At 43.5% G+C, this 20217-nt stretch overlaps 1 protein-coding gene across 2 annotated transcripts in view; it reads right to left on the bottom strand.

The window, feature by feature from the left end:
- Nucleotides 1-575: 575 nt before the first annotated feature.
- The window catches only part of KIN (Kin17 DNA and RNA binding protein), a 138490-nt gene continuing 118848 nt past the window's right edge, over nt 576-20217 (bottom strand). For both annotated transcript variants that reach the window (XM_085653536.1, XM_085653537.1), the window contains 3 exons: nt 10951-11050; nt 7403-7503; nt 576-843 (listed from right to left, as the gene is read on the bottom strand). In XM_085653536.1, the coding sequence (XP_085509662.1) occupies nt 781-843; nt 7403-7503; nt 10951-11050 (264 nt within the window). In that variant the 3' untranslated portion in view covers nt 576-780. The remainder of the gene's footprint in view (nt 844-7402; nt 7504-10950; nt 11051-20217) is intronic.

Raw genomic sequence — 20217 nt, 5'->3', positions numbered from 1 at the left:
TACCATTCTAGTGAATAACACGAGTAAGGCTTTAGGTTGACGATGAACAGCCATATCTTCAACTTGATTTTTACTTTGTACCGAGGTTAAGCCAACTGTTCACTCCAAAAACCGGCCTTCGTTTGATTCAACCCATGTCCTCTAGGTTAGCACTGCCAGATTGTAACAAATAAACAGGGAGGTTGACAGTGGAATCAAATTTCATAGCCAACTCAGCCTGATGCGGCAATCCCATCCTTGCCATTTGTTCCTTAACCACACCATTTTTCTCCTGCTTCTCCGTCCATTAAAAGCAGTATCAGTCCCAAAATATCAAAGTGTTAGAATTTTGGGTCACAAAATTGTGTGAGCCACAACTTACTTTTCATAAAATTCTTCTCAACTTTTGTGTACCATATGGCCAAATCCACTGTCACCTCAACATAAACACCATTATTTTTAATCTTGCGCAGTATCAGCTCCAAAGAGCCCATTAAGAGCCTGACTGCATGCTTGTTAGCAGCTTTTCAAGGCAAGTTTGACCAGTTGAGTGATTACCCAGTATGAAGACAAAAGTACTATACGAAACAACAAAGTAGAAATATACAATTTTAATGCAGAATTCATTTGGACAAATTTCCCAAAATATTTTGCATGAAGATAGTATTTAAATATTTAGTCTGTCTGTTTCTTTAACAAAAAAGTATATCAGATTGAAATAAAAACCCTGACATAGTAGAGTCTTGTGTGTTCTTTGCTCCAGAAGTCCCGGCGCAATGTTCTCTCTGTCCAAACACATTCTCAGGCAAGTTTGGAAATGTCTTCGTACTGGATCCCTTCAAGTTTACGTCCTTTTAAAGGCCCCTAAAAAGATATGATCATACAGCATAAAGTGAATCTATTTTCTAGATACTCCACATCTTTAGGTTTGTGTCGTCATGTCAGAGTGTCACAACAGGGTAGCAGAAATCCCAACCGATAGACAATCAAGACCGGTGATACGTATGGCGAGTCCTCGGTAGATGGGGAGACACCTAGCTACCATATTCTGACAATTTTAAAGGAAACTTATCTTCACAGAGCTCAGCAAGTTATTGGAAGCAAGATATCAAACTGAACCCTTCTAAAGGCGTTGCAACACTGCAGCTTTGTGTTACGCTATAAGACAGCAATGGCAGTTACCTGCAATACGCCCTCAAGCTACGCCCCAGGTACTGTGGATCTATACTAAAGGAAGGAATATGCTACTTACCAGTATGCATCTGTTCTTGGCATGTAGAGCTGCAGATCTACACACTTGTGCATAGATCGCCATCTGGTGTTGGGCCCGGATGTTTGCAGTTTGTTTTTCTTCTTGGAAAGTCTTTGGAAGTCACGAGTTCGGTGACTCCTCCCTTGGATCGTATTGCGCATGGGCTTCGGCTCCATCCTCAGATTGTTTTTCGCCAGCAGGGAAAGATGGAGCGTAGTAATAACAGTGAAGATGCCCATGTGTGTGTTATCTAAATAAGATAAGCTGGAACAGATACAGGTAGCCGGGGAGGCGGGTGGGCATGTGTAGATCTGCAGCACTACATGCCAAGAACAGATGCATACTGGTAAGTAGCATATTCCGTTCGAGGCATATAAGCTGCAGATTACACACTTGTGCATAGATTATATAGCAGTACCCACCGTTAGCGGCGACCACCGGTATCTGTTGCAGTGGTTTGAAATAATGTTTTGAGTACAGCCTAGCCCACACTAGCTTGTTGCTTAGTTTGCACATCTACACAATAGTGTTTGGTGAAAGTGTGCGGTGTTGACCATGTAGCTGCTTTGCAGATATCATCTAATGGGATGTTCCCTAGAAAAGCCATTGAAGCCCCTATTTTACGTGTAGAATGGGCTTTAGGGGTAACGGATAGCGTTCGTTTTGCTTTATGGTAGCAAATTTGAATACATTTAACAATCCACCTAGCTATCCCCGACTTGGAGATGGGGTTGCCCTTGTGTGGTGGAGAGAAAGAGACGAACAGTTGTTTGGTCTTACGGAAAGGGTGTGTTCTCTCGATGTAGTAGAGTAAGGCTCGTTTGACATCTAGTGTGTGAAGAGCTCTTTCTGCAACGGTCTGTGGTTGCGAGAAGAATACTGGTAGTTATACAGATTGGTTTAGGTGAAAAGGAGAAATGACTTTGGGGAGGAATTTTGGGTTGGTACGGAGAACTGCCTTATTATGGTGCATTTGTAGAAAAGGTTCTTGAATAGTAAATGCGTGTATCTCACTGACCCTTCTGAGGGAAGTGATGGCTACAAGAAAAGCGGTTTTCCTTGTTAAGAATTGAAGTTCACATTTGTGTAGGGGTTCAAAAGGAGGTCCCATTAGTCTGGTGACAACGATATTTAGGTTCCACACAGGTGAGGGTGGCACTCTGGGGGGAATTATCCTTTTAAGGCCTTCCATGAAGGCTTTAATGGCAGGTACTCTAAAGAGTGAGAGATGTTGCCTGTTTTGTAGGTAAGCTGCTATGGCTGCTAGGTGTAGTCGAATGGACGTATAGGCTAGGTTGCACCTTTGTAGGTGGCATAAGTAGCCTATGATGTGTTGAATGGACACATCTAGTGGATTGATGGTGTTGTTATGACAATAGATAACACAATGTTTCCACTTGGCGGCGTAGCACGCTCTAGTGGTAGGGCGCCTAGCTTCTTTGAGGACGTTCATACAGTCAGGGGGAAGATTTAGGTACCCGAATTCTAGGATTTCAGGAGCCAGATCGCAAGGTTGAGCTGAGCTGGGTCCGGGTGTCTGATCTCTCCATGGTTCTGAGTTAAGAGGTGTGGAGAGAGGTGTAATTTTTGATGCGGTACTACCGATAGTTCCAGCAGTGTGGTGTACCACGGTTGTCTGGCCCAAGTTGGCGCTACTAATATTAGTATGAGGGAGTGCTGTTGGAGTTTGCGCACTACTAGTGGAATGAGTGGGAGAGGCGGAAAAGCGTACGCAAATCTGCCTGAACAGTTCATCCATATCACATTGCCTTTGGACAATGGGTGTGGGTATCTGGCGGCGAAGCTTGGGCATTTTTTGTTTTCATGGGTGGCGAAGAGGTCCATCTGTGGATGCCCCCACATTTGAAAGTATGGGCGAAGAACTTGCGGGTGAAGTTCCCACTCGTGGAGTTGTTGTGTTTGTCTGCTGAGTAGATCTGCTATAGTGTTTTGTACTCCTGGGACATGTTGGGCTAGGAGAAAGATTTTTCGGGGTATGGCCCATCTCCATATTCTCTGTGCTAATTGAGAGAGCTGTGGAGAGTGTGTGCCGCCTTGTTTTTGAATATAATACATGGCTGTCATGTTGTCTGTGCGGATCAGGACTGCTTTGCCCAAAATTTGTGTCTGAAAGGATTTTAGGGCTAGGAAGATCGCTAGTAACTCCAGATGGTTGATATGGAGTAGCTTCTGTTGAGGTGTCCATTTGCCTTGCATGGTGAGATGTAATAGATGAGCTCCCCAGCCGGAGAGCGATGCGTCTGTTGTTAGTACTATCTGTGGAACCGGGTCCAGGAACGGTCGACCTTTGGAAAGGTTTGTGGTGGTCCACCACTGCAGAGAGCGATGGGTACGACCGTCTACCAACACCAGATCTGTTAATTGACCCTGGGCCTGGTTCCATTGGTGCGCTAAGCACTCTTGGAGAGGACGCATCTGGAGTCTTGCGTGAGGTACTATGAAGATACAAGAGGCCATCATCCCTATTAGTTGCATGAACACCCGAGCTGGAAGGGAGTGTTGTGCTATGAATTTTGCGCGTAGAGCCTGAATGCTTGCAATCCAGGCAGGATTGGGGTAGGCGAGCGCTTTTGAGGTGTCTATAGTGGCACCTAGATATTGTTTTACGTGGGATGGTTGGAGATGGGACTTTTCGTGGTTTACTGTGAAGCCCAGCTGATGAAGTAGCAGGATGGTGGTGCGTGTGTGTTGTACACACTGATTGTATGAACTGGCTTTTATCAACCAGTCGTCTAGGTATGGGAAGACATGAATGTGTTGTCTTCGCAGATGTGCTGCCACCACTGCTAGGCGCTTGGTGAATACTCGTGGTGCGGTTGTGACTCCGAACGGGAGCACTTTGAATTGGTAGTGTTGGCCGTCCACTACAAATCTGAGGTACTTCCTGTGGGCCTTGTGCACTGGAATGTGGAATTAGGCGTCTTTTAGGTCCAAAGTGGTGAGGAAGTCGTTTTGGGAAAGTAGCGGAAGTACCTGCTGAAGCGTCACCATATGAAAATGGTCTGAGTGTATGTATGTGTTTAGGGGCCAAAGGTCTAGGATGAGCCGTAGAGTCTCGTCCCTTTTTGGTATGATAAAATTCAGGGAGTAGACCCCTATATTTTGTTGGTTGGTTGGAACGTGTTCTATTGCCTCTTTGTCTAGGAGGGAGATTACCTCCTGCTTGAGTAGCCGCAGATGTTCTGGTGACATCGGGTGTTGTCTGGGTGGAATGTTTGGGGGGGCAGATGTTCGTTCTAGGCAGTAGCCTGACTGAATTATTTGTGTTACCCATTTGTCTGAGGTGATGGTAGTCCAGACCGGAAGGAAATGTTGGAGTCTGCCCCCGACCGGAGTGTGATGGTCTGGGGGAAGTTATTGGGGAGGCGCGGTGGCAGAACGGGCGGTGTTTGTTTTGCCTCTGCCTTTGTTATTGTTGCCCCTGTAGCCGCCTCTTTGGTAACCCCTTGTAAAGGTGGACTGAGTAGGGGATTTGTATGCAGTGGAAGCGGTGTCTGAGGAGTAGCCTCTGGATGTGCTCTGAAAGGAAGAGCGGCGAAAGGAGCGTCTGGGAGGGTGAGATTGTAAGGCTCCCATGGATTTTGCCGTGTCAGTGTCTTTTTACATTTCCTCTAGGGTGTCATCCACTTTGGGGCCAAACAGATGTTCCTGGTCAAAGGGATGGTTGAGGATGGAGGCTTGTACCTGATATCCTTAGCCAGGCATGGCGACGGAGGAGGACACTAGTATTGATAGCCCTAAAGGCTGTGTCTGCTGCATCTAAGGCACAATGTATGGAGGTATTGGTAATTGTTTTGCCCTCCTGAATTAGCTCATTGGCCCTAGCTTTGTATTTATCAGGGAGATGGTGCATTATGGCTTCTAGCTCGTCATAATGGGCCCTGTCATACCTTGCTAGCAGTGCGTGTGTATTGGCGATATGCCATATATTGGCCGCTTGAGACGCAGTACGTTTTCCTGATGCGTCCAAGAGTTTAGACTCTTTGTCAGGTGGTGGTGCTTCACGTGACGCCTGGGAGTTGGCCCTTTTCCGTGCTGTGGATACCACCAAGGAATCTAATGGAGCTGGCCCTCTGATGTAGGAGGGGTCTGTTGGGGCGGCTTTATATTTTTTCTCAATGCGCGGGTTAATGACCCTGGCCCTGACTGGGTCCTTAAAGACCTCTGGCGCATGTTTTATAACATCTTTTAGCATAGGCAATATGGAGGTGGTCCTATGTGTGGTGTCAAATGTATCTAGGAGGAAATCCTCCTCCACTGGGTAGGTATGTAAATCTACCCCGTGGTAGTGTGCCGCCCTTTGCAATAAATGATTGAATCCCAAGGAGTCTTCTGGTGGAGAAGGTCTGGAAGGGTAAAGATCGTCTTGTGGGATGTTGGGGACATCAGGGATATTATAATCGTCCAATGGGTCTGGGGATCCTGTGGGAGTGGGGTCCCCTGTAGGTATATCTTGGGATACATCCCCTATGTCGTCGTATGGATCCCCTTGATCATCATCATCCGGGAATGGAGTGGGGGAATGATGAGGTGGGGGTGGCGAAGGTGGAGGAGGGGAAGGTGGAGGAGGTGGTGGAGGTGGGGAAGGTAGTCTGAAAGGGGAGGTAGCAGAGTCCTTCCTTTTTGGAGGTGGAGGCAGAGCTGGTTTGTCTAACTGTCCCTTTTTGATCGAGAGCATAAAATGTCCAGTTTTGGGATCCTAAGTTAATGTTTTTTGTTAGGGAGCCAGTGTAAATAGTTCTGGAGAGGTTGGTTGGTCCGTCGGCGCCGAAGGCGTCGGGGCAGTTGATTTTTTAGGCTTGTCGGTGCTGGTTCGTTGTTTGGAACCATGCTTGGGAAGCTCCGGTTGTTTCGTAGGCGCCGAGATGGATTTCGGCTTCGAAATGTCGGTGCCGGTGGTCTTGTGGGCTTCTGTCGGTACCGAGGATAGGGGGTCGGTGCCGAGGAGCTGGGTCTCGACCCAGAGTGTTTCGGTGTGGGGCTCGGTGTCGAGATGGAGGCCGGTTTCTTTTTCGGTGCCGAAGGTTGTTTATCGGCTCGGACGGTGGGCTGGCTCGAGCCCGAGCCGCCTGAAGGCTTAATTGACTTCTTTACCGGCCCGAAGGTGCGGGGTGGGAAGCAGTGTCTTTGGTCTTGCTTAGGCCCGAAGGCGTGACCGAAGCCTTTTTTGGTGCCGGCGAGGGTGGGGGGGGGGGAATGTAGAGAAGTACTCACGACCCTCTGTGCCGGAGTGATGTCCTCCACATCTGAATCGTCGGCTTCGGAGGCGCTGACGAGTCTCTCGTCGGTGTGGTGTTCTTCTGGAGCGTCAACGCCTTCCCCGAAGATGTCGTCCGGGATCGCCGTCGAAGAGTGTGCCATGGTTCTTCTGGCTCTTCGGTCCACAATCGTTTTCTTGGACCGGAAGGATTTACACGCCGGACAGTCTCGAGCCTCGTGTTCAGGGGAGAGGCAGAGGTTGCACACCTCGTGGAGATCGGTGTGGGGGAATTTCGACCCACATCGAGGACACTTTTTAAATGGAGTCCTTTCCATTAGCCAGGACCGGAGCTTGGGTAGGCCTGAAGGTCGCCGTCGACGACTGGAACCGAAGGTCTTGCCGATGAGAGGCGCGTCGAGTGGGGAGATCGCGATCAAAAACAATACCGCGAATTGGGGTGAGGATTGCGCGTCGATCGTCGAACTGGAAGCTGTTCAGAACCGGAGCGCGAAGATTACATCCGAGCCCGATGGCGGAAAAAAATCTGAGGATGGAGCCGAAGCCCATGCGCAATACGATCCAAGGGCGGAGTCACCGAACTCGTGACTTCCAAAGACTTTCCAAGAGGAAAAACAAACTGCAAACATCCGGGCCCAACACCAGATGGCGATCTATGCACAAGTGTGTAATCTGCAGCTAATATGCCTCAAACACTATTTTTCGAAGGTACAGTCACTATGCTAGGGAACATGCCTGTAAAAAGTGGTGTATTACTAATGAACTTATTCAATAAACTATTATACTTAAATAGCACTCTATAACCGGGCCTGAAAAGATTCTGTATAGTTCAGACTTGCTACATTGTTTGATTTTATCTGAAAATTAATGTACATTTATAAAGTTCCCCTTATTCCTGGAAGTATGTACATTTCAACTTAAAACATACGTACAGAGTCAATAGTTACTGTGGCGGAGAATCTCTTCTCATCAATACAATCCAAGACTCCTTCATTTCCTCTGTAACCTCCGTTCAAAATACGAACCTTTTTCCCTGATAAAACAAAACGAATGGAAATAAACATGTGAAACACAGCATGTAGCAGAAAGCCATATAGAACTAAAGAGAGGAAAGCTATATAGCATATACTGTGAATGAATATCCAACTGATATCTCTCTCTCGTGCCTCTTTGTGCCAGCTTTCTACTTTCCACTCTCGTGCTTGGAACTCCTTTGTGCTCGTTTTCCACTTTCCACTCTTTCTTTGTGCCAGATTTTTCCTTCTTTGTTCCCTTGGTTTTCCCACCTCCCGCCAATTCTTACCTGCATCTCCGTAACATGCCTTCTCTAGCCTCTGGCGCCCCACACTCCCTAGCACTGCCCCCCCCCCATCCCCACTTAATGGCAGCCACTGCACGACTGATCCAAAGGCATGCCAGCCTGCGCCCTGATCGAACACAGTGCCACAGACCCTGGTCCGACCAAATGCCTCCACTACACAGCCTCCAGCCTGCAAGCACTAATACCAGAAGCCACCACATCAGCTGCTTCCGCGTCTCACCTCGCTCCATGGTAGGACCTTTCTAATGTATTCACCGCCATTTCATCTGCGCTAACAATCATTTCCCTGGGTGCCATACATGCCTCACCCCATCTGACATGCACGATCCTCAACAACAGATCTCTCAACAAACATGCTGCTGAGATCTGGGAACACCACCAAGACATCGTCCTGGGCATCCTCTTCCTGACAGAGGACTAGCTAAACTCCACATTGGCACCCAGCATCGCCACAGCCATCTAACTGGGCTACAAGATGTACCGCCAGGACAGACTGATCAGACCAGGAGGACTCGCAGTCATCCATAAGGACTCCATCAGCTGCACCACCTACATCCACGGACAAGGACACAACCTTCATGGACACATGCACTTCTACCTTCGGAGAGGCAAACAACTCAATCAAAGGTATCCTAGCCTACCGAACACCCAGACCACGCGCCACCTGCAGCCATTTTCTCACAGACCTTCTCGCCATTAGCGTGAACGATTTCATCTTACTTGGTGACCTCGACTTCCACCTAAACGATCAAAAAGATCCCCACTGCACGGACCTACTCGAGAGTCTCGATAAAACAGGACTCAACCAGATCATCCAGGGCCCCACCCACAACGCGGCACGCATTCTCAACCCCATTTTCACAACTAGCAACAAAGTCAAGCTCAGCCACCTTACTCAACTCTACTTGGAACACCAGATCACAAATTGGAAACCCCTCACACCAGAGGACAGCACTGAAATAATGAGAACAATGCATTCCAGGGTCCCCACCATATCTTTAACCTTGGAGGAACTCATCAGCTCCAACCTAACCTCCATCATCATCACCTCCTTCAAAAGTGGAACCTTCCTGGACAACTGGAAATGTTCAGGATCCACAGGTCTTTTGGAAAAAACCCACAGCAGACCCAAAGGAGCTCAGCAACTACAGACCCATCTCACTCCTGCCCTTCCTATCCAAAGTCGTGAAGAAAGCAATCAACAAACAACTCTCCAACCACCTTGAACACCATCACTGGATATCGCGCAGTCTGGATTCTGCAACAACCACAGTACGGAAACTGCTCTCATCGAAGTAACTGACGACACTTGGACCATCATGGACAAAAGTGGAAACTGACGAACTCATAATACTTGATCTCTCCGCAGCCTTCGATGCAGTCTCCCACAGCACCCTTATTACAAGACTCCACAACTTCAGAATACATGGACCTGCACTGAGCAGGCTAGCCTCCTGCCTCGCCGACCCAACCCAGTGAATCCAGGCCCTGCCCTACACCTCCGAACCTAAAAACCTCATTTGTAGAGTCCCTCAAGGATCATCACTGAGCCCTACTTTCTTCAACATCTACAGGGCACCAATAGCCAACATCATAAAATCCCACAGACTTAACATTATACCCTACGCAGATGACATCCAGCTCATCTTCTCCCACACAAACAACATCCACTGGACAAGTCAGGAGCATGCTTCTTTTTCCTAGATCACGGCCAAATCCTGGAACGACCTTCCACACCACATCAGGACCACCCCTTCCTTCTCTAATTCCGATAAAAACTAGAAATCTGGTTATTCGATTAGGAGCCTGATCGGAATACCCACCTACACAGCGCCTGGATACCCCTTGGGTGATAAGACTGCTCTACAAATCCTCAAAACATACACAGGCTTCCCTAGAAGAGGAGATATATACTTACAGACTTCGGAACCTGGAGTACTGATAGCAAATCTTAGTTCCACACAGTGTGATTCTAGGCAATTTACTTTTTCGCTCTTTGACATATTTCCTTCATCTGTCAAAACTATAGTGGCGTACACAAGATTCACTTTTACAGTTTGTTGCAAAAGAAAATTAATCGATTCAGAATTTAAAAAGGGAGGAAACCTTACAAGTATGTAACAATGCAGGTTATGCAGCTGTTAACAGATGGTCGTTCAAACCTTGAAAATATCTTAGAAGCATTTGATGACCTTTAATGTATTGTGCACATAGTTTCATAACTTAATGAAGGTGGATGCTTCCATACAGCAAGCCTATTGCACTGTAAAATAACTGATCTAATGAAAACTACTGATAGTAATACAAAGGTCAGGGATTAAGAAGTAAAGCATAGATATTGACAGGAAAATGTGATCTCCCAATGTCTTTGCAACACGGAAAGCCATATCCATTTCTGTCTTAGCTTGCTAGTAAACAGAGACAGCCAATCCCACAACAGAGGAGCAATTCACATTCATTTGTAAAGGCACGGTGTATCACGTGGTAAGGTAAAATTGTCATTATACTGACCAACTTCACTATGCACAAAGAAAAGGCACGCCTTCTTAACGAGCAAAAAGGTAACTCAACCCAGAAACAAAAGATGGAAATGAGAAAACCTTCAATTTAAATCTGCAGAGCTCCCAGGTTTCCCAGGTCCATGCGTGACTATCTAACAGCCCAAAATTTCTCTTTCCATTTTGGGACATGGTCTTAATTTTCTAAAGGGATAAACAGAAATACAGATCCCAGAAAGCAAAGAAAACATCTGAATTGGATGGGATACCTGCACATGACACTGAGAAACTTGGGACCTCTGAATTTGTAATCTTCTTGTCAGAATGCCAGTTTTAAGCAGAAATACCTGCTTGGTCACAACTTTGGTAAAGAAGCCCTGATCGATCTACAAAGCCAGTATCTGGTATAATGCGTCCAACATACATCATACAGTTCAGATAATTTCAAGATCTGTCTCTTGAAGGACCACTTCTAACACGGGCAACTCCCTCCCCCCCGCCCCACAATCAAGTCCCAAGGATCTAGTGGTCTATCCCTGGCACATGATTATTAATCATTCCCAAACTTCAGACTACTGTATGCTTCTACTTTTCTCTCTCCTGGGCTCAAGCTCTACAAATAAACATATACATATGCATGCATGCATGTATAGGAGGTTACCGGGAGCAGGGATTACAGTCTCCAGATGAGCTTGGTCCAGCCTCAGTTTGTCACCAGAATCTATCATTTTCACAACTGCAGTGTATTTATTGATCACTTCCTGAAAGAATACACAAGAAATGAGCCAGAGTTTAAGGGACCTGAACGCAAGCATGAAAAATTAAGATTATGGTAATTCAAGTATTCCTAATTTATGCTTTCACTCCTCGACAACGTGCAGTCAATGCCTTTCACCACAGGTAGATATGATGTTTCTCCAAAATTGCTGTTACTATGAATATTTTCCCCAGAGTACTCAGCAAACCCAAGGCTTTACATGGAACCAATTTGGTATCTCTTATGTACTGCCTATAGATTTTCTAGAGGTTATTATTGACATTTTGGAAGGGAAACAGGGAGGTGGGGGCTACAGGAATTGTTTTTAGAATTTGCATTGGAAGACTATTCTTTGTTAAACTAGAGAAGGCTACCCCACTGCTGAGAAATGATCCCTAAATTATAGATTACATGGAGATGAGTTCCACAAAGAGATTCCGAACCATGTTTTGGTGATGCCTGAACAGATGGCTGATACAGTGCTAAACTTGTGCTGAGTATGAAGTGTGAACTTTATTGAACACAGAGAACTGGAAGATGAACACTTCCAAGTCCTCCTCGGTGTTAACAATCTGAGAAGATCTGGTTGCCAACTTGAAGTTAGCAAACTTAAGGACTTGATAGACCCACCATTTTGAAGTTTTCCAAGACTGCTCCAGCACCTCGATCAAATAAAGTCTTGTCATGAAAGAGAATGTCTATGACATTGATGAGAAAGGGAATACGGAGGTGAATTATGGAAAGGATTTGCATAATGTAGAAGGATTACAACTATGTCAGTGTATCCTCTTCTTGAGTAAGCCCAAATAAAAGATGGTGAAGGCATGTGGCTTGTACAGTAAAGCATTTTAATACTTTTTAGGTTAATGATGGCTTCTTAACTTAAAGACAGATACAGATTCTAGTAAAGCTACAGTGTGTCAATAACACACGTATTGTCAAGCAGACATACTTTTTCTCACTTCAAAATAGGAATAAGAGAACAAGTATATTCTGTACTAAGCCCAAAACCACCAAGGAGTATGATTCTGAATGCAGACATATGTTCTGCACAATAAAACTGTTTAGCTGGGCTATAGATTTTCAACTTGCAGAACCTACTCACAAAGACAATGAGTATTATTTTCAAACGTGTTCCCAATGGGCAGTGATTTCAAATGTGTTCAACTTCACGGGTAAAATATAAATCTATCAGGAGTATGCTATAAGGAACACCGGATTTCATAAAGAACCATTTTACAAACAGTGATATGTTTTAAGAACGGGTTTTCCAACTAGAAGCTCAGGAGCTACTGGTAGCACGCAAGACCCCTAGAAGTTGCTCTCAGAACTGAAGCTCAGTCCGCATGTCATCCAGACGATCTATGCCGATTAATGAAAACACAGGGACCCAAATTTACACTAGGAAGACTGCTTGATAAAATGCTATTAAGAGTATATGAAACATTAGTGATACATGCACCTAAAACTTGGAAGCATTGGAGGCAGATGTAGATACATTGGAAGCCTTCACTGGGCAACAGCACTGAGGCAGGCAGTCATATCGACCATATTTAGATTGACACAATTACATTCAATGCACTGAATATATTACACACTTCAACAACTCTCCTTTGCAAAGCGATTCCCCTCCAAATTGCCAGAGATGTAGGACAAACATATGTACCCTCCTGCATATAGTATGTATCGTAGTGAACAGTCATGTAAAATACTGGAAAATCAATTACTACACTTGGTCCGAAGAATCACATGGACCTGTCATTTTGCACTGCTCAACATCTGAGATTTGGATTTAATAGATATTAGCTGTTATTTGTTGGCCTAGGATTGATAGTGGCAAATAGGGATATCATGCACTAATGTAGTACTGACACACCTTACCAATAAAATGGGAAAAGAACAATGGGAATGTGCAGAATACAGGAAAAATCTATATACAAAGTAGCAGGGTGTCCACAAAGACATTAAACAATATGGAGGGAATGGATAGACTTATAAAATAATTTTGGAGTGAATATGTAACGGACTGTACACATTCTTTGAATTAGCAATTAAGAATGGATTGCTGTTGATATGCTTATAAAATGTTGAAAACTCAAAATGTTATATTACAAAAAAACACAACTAAATACATAAGTAAACTGCACTACTCATATCAAGACCCTTAGAGTGACAGTCAGTCAAATCAATGGTAGGGCCTCAGGCTAACAAAGAAACACACACAATGGCAGCCTACAGGGCCTGAAACCTGACCATCTGTCCCCAAGCTCAATCATGATGAATTAGAAGGATAATGGTCACGTTGGAGGCTCCACTTCCCCAGTCACACTATTTGTATGAACAGTGGTGCAGGAAAAGAGAATGAGAGCAGTAGCCAAAGCAGAAGCACAATTGTGAAGTCACTGAAGTGTAGGACTGTATGTGTCAGAGCAGAGAAAAAGTGTGCAACACTGATCAGTCCAGGAGATGAAAAAAGCAGAGGCTGGATCGAGAGCTCAGTCAACTAAGAGCCTCACTGCAGGGGTGTGGTGTGTGCATGCATTTATGCATTTGTTTATCTGTAGCACATGTGCAATCCGGTCATAATAGTGGCCTTCACATAGGAATGGTCATTCTAGACCAAATTTGGCCATTCTTTGTCATAGGTAGTTGCTAACATTTTGCCAGGGGCCACTAAGTTTGGTCTGTTATGGGCCAGAGGGCCGCACTGATGCCTGCAGGGTGAGGGTCGGGAGTTGGAGGGATTGGCAGAAAGGTGGGTGTAAGGGACTTAAAGCATATACATCTATTGTCTGAATTGCACAATATGAAACCAAAAACTTGGGATTAATACCGGCTTCTGCACATAACTAAATTGTGTTATTTTAGGAAATTGTATTATTTCTCTTTCACTCCTGTTTTCTCATTATCACATATGAGGATCGCAAAATACATAACTTCAGATGTGTGCTGTAAACAACCTTCTCCTATGTTTGATTTATTAAACGATTAAGTTGTCAACGGAGTGATCGCTCATTTTAATACGGTTCGAAACACTGATGCCCCAAAGCTGGCGGGAAACCGGGTGCCTGCAATTATGTTTGCAGACGACACCCTCCTGCTCTCAAAATCCCCAATGGGAATTCAACGCATACTGGACGGATTTGAGTCCTTTTGCCTTGAGCGGGGATTGGAGATCAACGCACTAACAACTAAATTTATGATTTTCAATCCACCAGCGACCACGCGCCCCAGTCCAAAAATAGGCACTACAAGACTTGAGAGGGTCCAGATATTTGATTATCTAGGGGTAACTATCAATGAGAGTATGACGTGGCCCCCCCCAGCACACCAAGTCCCAACTGAAATTGGCACAGTTGGCAGGGGGCATTCTAAAGCTTGCTAACAAGTCGACCATAAAGCCAATATGACCACCATTAGAGATTTATAAAACACAAGCCAGGGACGCGGTGATGTATGGGGGCGAACTATGGGGTCATGTTTGTAAGTCTGACATTAGCATGACTGAAAATAAATTCCTAAGAAAACTACTGGCCCTACCACCCAGCACTCCACTCCTCCCATTGAGGTTAGATCTGGGTATAAGACCGATTGCCCATGAGCTTGGCGTCAAACCCTTAAAGTTTTGGCGTAGGCTCTGGGTAACTCCTGAGTTATTAAATTACAGGTTGGAATTGGCAGAATTATCATGTATGCCCAAGATATGGAAAATACCCTGGCTTATGTATGTCAAGAGCGAATGTGGTAGGCTGGGCATTCCCGCTTTATGGGACGACCCTTTGAATAGTTCTAACGCGATTTCTCGCAAACACCTCTCCAGATTGTTTTATGATAGTAAATTGGATTCTCTTCTCCATAATCAAGAGGTGGGCACTCTCACGGAATCCTTTTTAAAGATTAAACATGTATATAATTTTGATTTTTTTTTAGACAATATCTACCCCATTTTAGCCAGGAAACTGTATCTGCAATGGAGATATGGAACCCTACCACTTGGAGCCTTTACGACTAGGTGGTCTACTTCTCTTCCAATGAATTGTCCCGGTTGCAATTGTGATAATGAAAATGAACTTCAGGTTTTATTTTTTTGCCCGGCTTGTAGTAAGCCTAGAAGGTATTGGCTCGTACCTTTGTGTAAAAATCTGGGGTTCACTCACTGCATGCATGCATTCCGTATACTCAAATCAGATGTGACGAGATCTATTGTATTCGCTGTTTCAAAATTTCTGGCTGCTATGTGGTTCAAGCGACGAGTACTACTGAAATCTGTATAAATCATTAAGCTGGATGCATAGTTTCTGTTCCACATTTTTAACAGTTCTTAATATTATAACCAGTTTTGGGGCTTATTTTATATATGTTCTTCCTTTATGGCTACTATGCCAAAAAAGATTTTACAGACACATTAAGTTGTTCATATATAATATAAACCCAGGCCACTCAAAAAGTGCACGTAACAACTGACTCGCCTCTTAGTTCACTAAACGCATTATTATTGGGGGCGGGGGGTGGGAGGGGTCGAGAATTAAAGTCTCCAAATTCATGTTTGAAAACTATCACTTTAAAAAAAGTACCTCTTAATGCACTGATATGATCTGATGTACTAAGGTGAAATGGTTCTGTACATTAATGATATACACTTGTTTAATTTTAAACAGACTTTATCATACTTTTACACATTTGCTGCAAAATGTTTTTAAAAATGAAGGGGTTTCTAAATTTTAGTGGTGCAGTACACCCTAGTTACTTCATTTCTTTAACTTACATTAACCTTTAAATAAATGCTTGCCTGTTTATTTAACATCTTTTTAATGTTTGTGCTGAACGGAGTACAGTGTTGATGTAGATCAGGGGGCCGCATGTAAAGGTCAGGAGGGCTGCATCCAGCCCCCAGGCTGTACTTTTGAGTATCACTGGTCTTGATGTTTCATACTGACAGCCATCGTTGACAGACTGAGCATGTCTGAGCTGATTTTGGCCATCCTCTATATAATGGTGGCCATCCTCTATATAACGGTGGCCATAACTAATTTAATGTGGGTATCCTGGCCATTTGACACCCATGATATAATGGTAGGCATTATGATTCATCACTGACCTATTTAGTGTTATGGTAATCATCCAAAGCATATGAGCATAATACCTAGGTATTTGAAAAAAAATCTGGTGTTTGAACATCATATCGAGTTTTTAATATCGCGATATAAAAATCTTGCATCAAAAATATTTTTAATACATAAATATTGTGTCACAAAATATTGATCTCCAAAATATTTTTGGGTTAAATAATGTTTCAAATAAAATTGCTTTATTTAATATGGTTTACTTAAATGTAGTTAAAAAAATTAGTTTAAATATATTTTTGATAACATTTTAATTTGCGGTATTAGTATTGTTAGAATTGTTATTTTCTGGTACTATAGAGTGCAATTTAAAATGTAATTTTTATTAAATTAATTTATTTATAATGGAGTAGCAGGTTGTTGGGTTTTTAGGGGGATTAGGGTGGGAAGCAATTCAAATTCTGATTAATATCTACTGTTAATACTGTAAACTAAACATTCAATTGATTAATAATTATTTAATTGTTTAACAGTTATCAAATCAAATCATGGATATTTATTAAGCACAACACGTCACCAGAAAGTCTCATGGCGTTTTACGGAAGCTCAAAAGCTTGGTCTGGGCATTTGCTGGCTAAGACTAGAACAACCAGGTTTTTAGTTCCCTACGGAAGCAATTGTGATCTGAAATGACATGTAGGTGTAAAGCTAATTTGTTCCAGAGGGTAGGTGCAAGAAAAGAGAATGATCTCCCACCCATTCTAGTGGTACGAATTTTAATGGGTGTTCGAAGCGATTTACTGCTGGATCTTAAAGTCCTGCAGGGAAGGTACCAGGTAAGTTTCTTCCTCCAGAATCCGGGGCCTTTGCATTGTAAATTCTTATAGGCTAAGCAAAGGATTTTAAAATGGGTCCGCTTCCTGACGGGAAGCCAATGAAGGAGCCTTAGACTGGGAGCAGAAGGAGTTCTTGAAGGGAGATTCAGCACCAGTCTAGCAGCGATATTCTGCGATACCTGTAGTGGGGTAAGATCTTCATTTATTGAAGACAGCAGAGCGTTTCCATAGTCCATACGGTTTATGATCAGGCCCTGGACTAATCGCCTCCTCGCTTCCATCGGGAGCCATTTAAAAACTTTACATAAATTTCGCATGATGCCGAAACAGGAGCAAATTAAGTGACTGACTTGATCTTTCATAGACAATTTGTTGTCTATTTGGATGCCTATGTTCTGGACTGATTGCTTTGGTACTGGACAGAGTCCCAGGGATTGGGGCCACCACTCATTTGAACAGTGTTCGTGAGCTTTGCCAAAAAGGACTATTTCAGATTTTCCACTGATTAATTGTAGATGGTTTGAATTCATCCATCTATCAATGTGGATCATGCAGTTTAGAAAACATAATTTAATGTCAGCTGGGTCTGGGCCTAAGGTGATCAACATCTGAGTATCATCGGCATATGACACTACATCAAAGCCGTAAGATCTGATCACCTTGGCCAGAGGGGTTACGTAAAGATTAAAAAGTGTCGGGCTCAAGAAAGAGCCCTGCGGCACTCCCATCGTTACAGGCCTGTCGTTAAAGACGATGTCATCAATCTGGAAAGCTGTGACTCGATCATTTAGATAGCTCCTCAGCCATTTAAGGGCTTTCCCACAGACACCGATCTCCCAAAGTCTCAGATCTAAAATACTGTGGGAGATGGTGTCAAAGCTGCGGATAGATCTAGCAGGACGAGAATAGATGATTGACCTCTGTCCAATGCTAGTCTAATATTGTCAGTGACTTCTGCCAGCGCTGTTTCAGTACTGTGGGCAGCCCTAAAAGCTGACTGGGACGAGTCCAGAAGGCCATGGCTTTCCAGATGAATGACAAGCTGTCTATTGACCAGTAACTCAAGCATCTTGCCAAAATACGGGAGGAGCGAGATGGGCCGATAGATTACTGGGCGATTGGGATCTGCGGTGGATTTTTTAAGTAAGGGCCGCACTCTTATGCATTTAAGTTTAATTAGTAATTTTTAATTTATATATACACACTTTTTAATATTTTGAGTAATTATTTTTATTGGAGTAGTGGGTTGGGTTGGTTAGGGAATGGGGCAGGAAGTTTTTATAATTACTAATTTTATATTAATGCTAATCAATTTTAATTGTGCATTAAGTATGTAATTGATTATTAATTATTTCAATTGTTTTATTCTTTAATTGTTGGAATACTTTATTTTAACATAATATAGTATATTTAAATGTTTTTGTTGGAAATATTTATTTTAGTAGCAGGTTGTTGGTTTTGCAGCAAATTAGGGTGGGAATTTATTGAAATTATAATGGTTTACATTTGTCATTGTTTTTATATATGCACACATTATATATATATATATATATATTTTTTTTTTTTCTTTTTTTTATTACAGGTCTGTGTATTTTTATATTTTATTTAATGTGTTAACATAGGCATTTAAAAATTGTTTTAATACTTCAAATTAGTTATATTACACACCACCAAATAATGATCCATCCAGGCACAGAGTAAACCAGTCAGAAAAAGAGGTCTTCCAGCCGTCACTTATCCCATAACATGTGTCTTGTGCATTCCGCAACCGGTCTCTTTCAACACTTTCATATACAATAACAAAAGAGCATTTTATGTGTTTTGAGCGGGGTTTCTTTAAAATCTCACTTAACCTGTAGCAAGCATCCTGTGAATTCAATGTACCTTTCAACCCTCACCTATCCCCCAAGAAATCGTCAGCTTGTGAATTTCACAATTGATCTCTTTTAATATTTACTGAACCCTTCTCAAATTGTAATTCAGTAATTTCACAACTACCGGGCACCTTCAGTCATTCCAACGTTTACTTGCATCACATACTGCAACTGTGCACCTGCAGTCATTTCCAACATGCTTCCACATTACAAATAATGGAGCACAAGCAGTCATTACTTACATACCACAGAAAAATTCTCCATCAATATAGGAAAGAAACTTAATAATAACCGGAACACATAATTAGAATCAGCCCATGCCCTTTCTACCCCAAATCACACCATCTAAAACATATAGATGGCAAAACACGAGCTGGCCTTTAAATGTATTTTCCTGTTACACAGTACAATTTCAGAGTTTTACTAAAATCAGCTACACTTTAAATACTGTCTCTTGTGGTGCCGTTCCATTAACCAGTTGCAAGCCCCTCAGGAGCAATTTAAGGTTCCTTCGAACCGATTATGATCCAAAAACCTCAAGTTCTTCATTTAACATCAAATAATGTTATGACTAGCTAATCGCCACTACTTGAATCTAAAACTCTACTGCTAAACGCAAGAACAGGGTATCTATAGCACTCAGGCACTTTATGACAGACTTCCAACCATAGAGATGCTTGGGAGGTCGGCACTCTAGTGGTTGACTTGGCCCACAGCCTTAAATGATGGCTGGGGCACAGGAGCGCCGTTGGCACGCAAAAGCCCGTTAATGCCCGACTGGGACATGGGACATCCCTGCACCAAATCACCTAAATAAGTTCACAAACTCTTCTTGGCAACTGGTTGCACTAATGGGGATTTATAATGACACATATCTCCACTCTATCGACCTGACCGAGGGAAACCTAACTTGTAAGTACTGCCCCCTCACTCCCCCAACAGTCCCCTTATACAAAAGCACCAACCCCTCCAAGCCTGGCGTGGAAAATGTTCCTAATCAATTGTAGATTCCTACTATGCCACAAGCTGGAAATGTTTTCACTCCTGGAGGAGGAAAATCAGACGTGATTTTCCTCACCGAAACCTGGCTCCATGAGGAGTAAGGACCAGATAGTGCTTAGGCCTCGTTACTAGACTACTATATAACATGGAGATATACAGAAGACAGGAAGGGAGGAGGGCTTGTAATTATACTGAAGGTAGCATTCATATGCCTGGTCGAACCCCTATTATTTCCTAATTGCAAAAGTATGACTTTTGCCATTTCACTGTCCTCCATATTCACGTTTTCCTGAGTCTCTCATCTACTGCCCCCCTGGCCTCGCAGGCCAATTCATCCAGACCCTACCTAAGGCCCTTGCCAGACAGGCAGTTAGGAAACCTTATTTTACAGTGCTG

The sequence above is a fragment of the Triturus cristatus genome, chromosome 4_1 (assembly GCF_964204655.1).
Source record: "Triturus cristatus chromosome 4_1, aTriCri1.1, whole genome shotgun sequence".
In the NCBI taxonomy this organism is placed as follows: Eukaryota; Metazoa; Chordata; class Amphibia; order Caudata; family Salamandridae; genus Triturus; species Triturus cristatus.
Note: the sequence above shows the minus strand (reverse complement) of the source record. Positions and strands in the feature narration are given on the sequence as shown.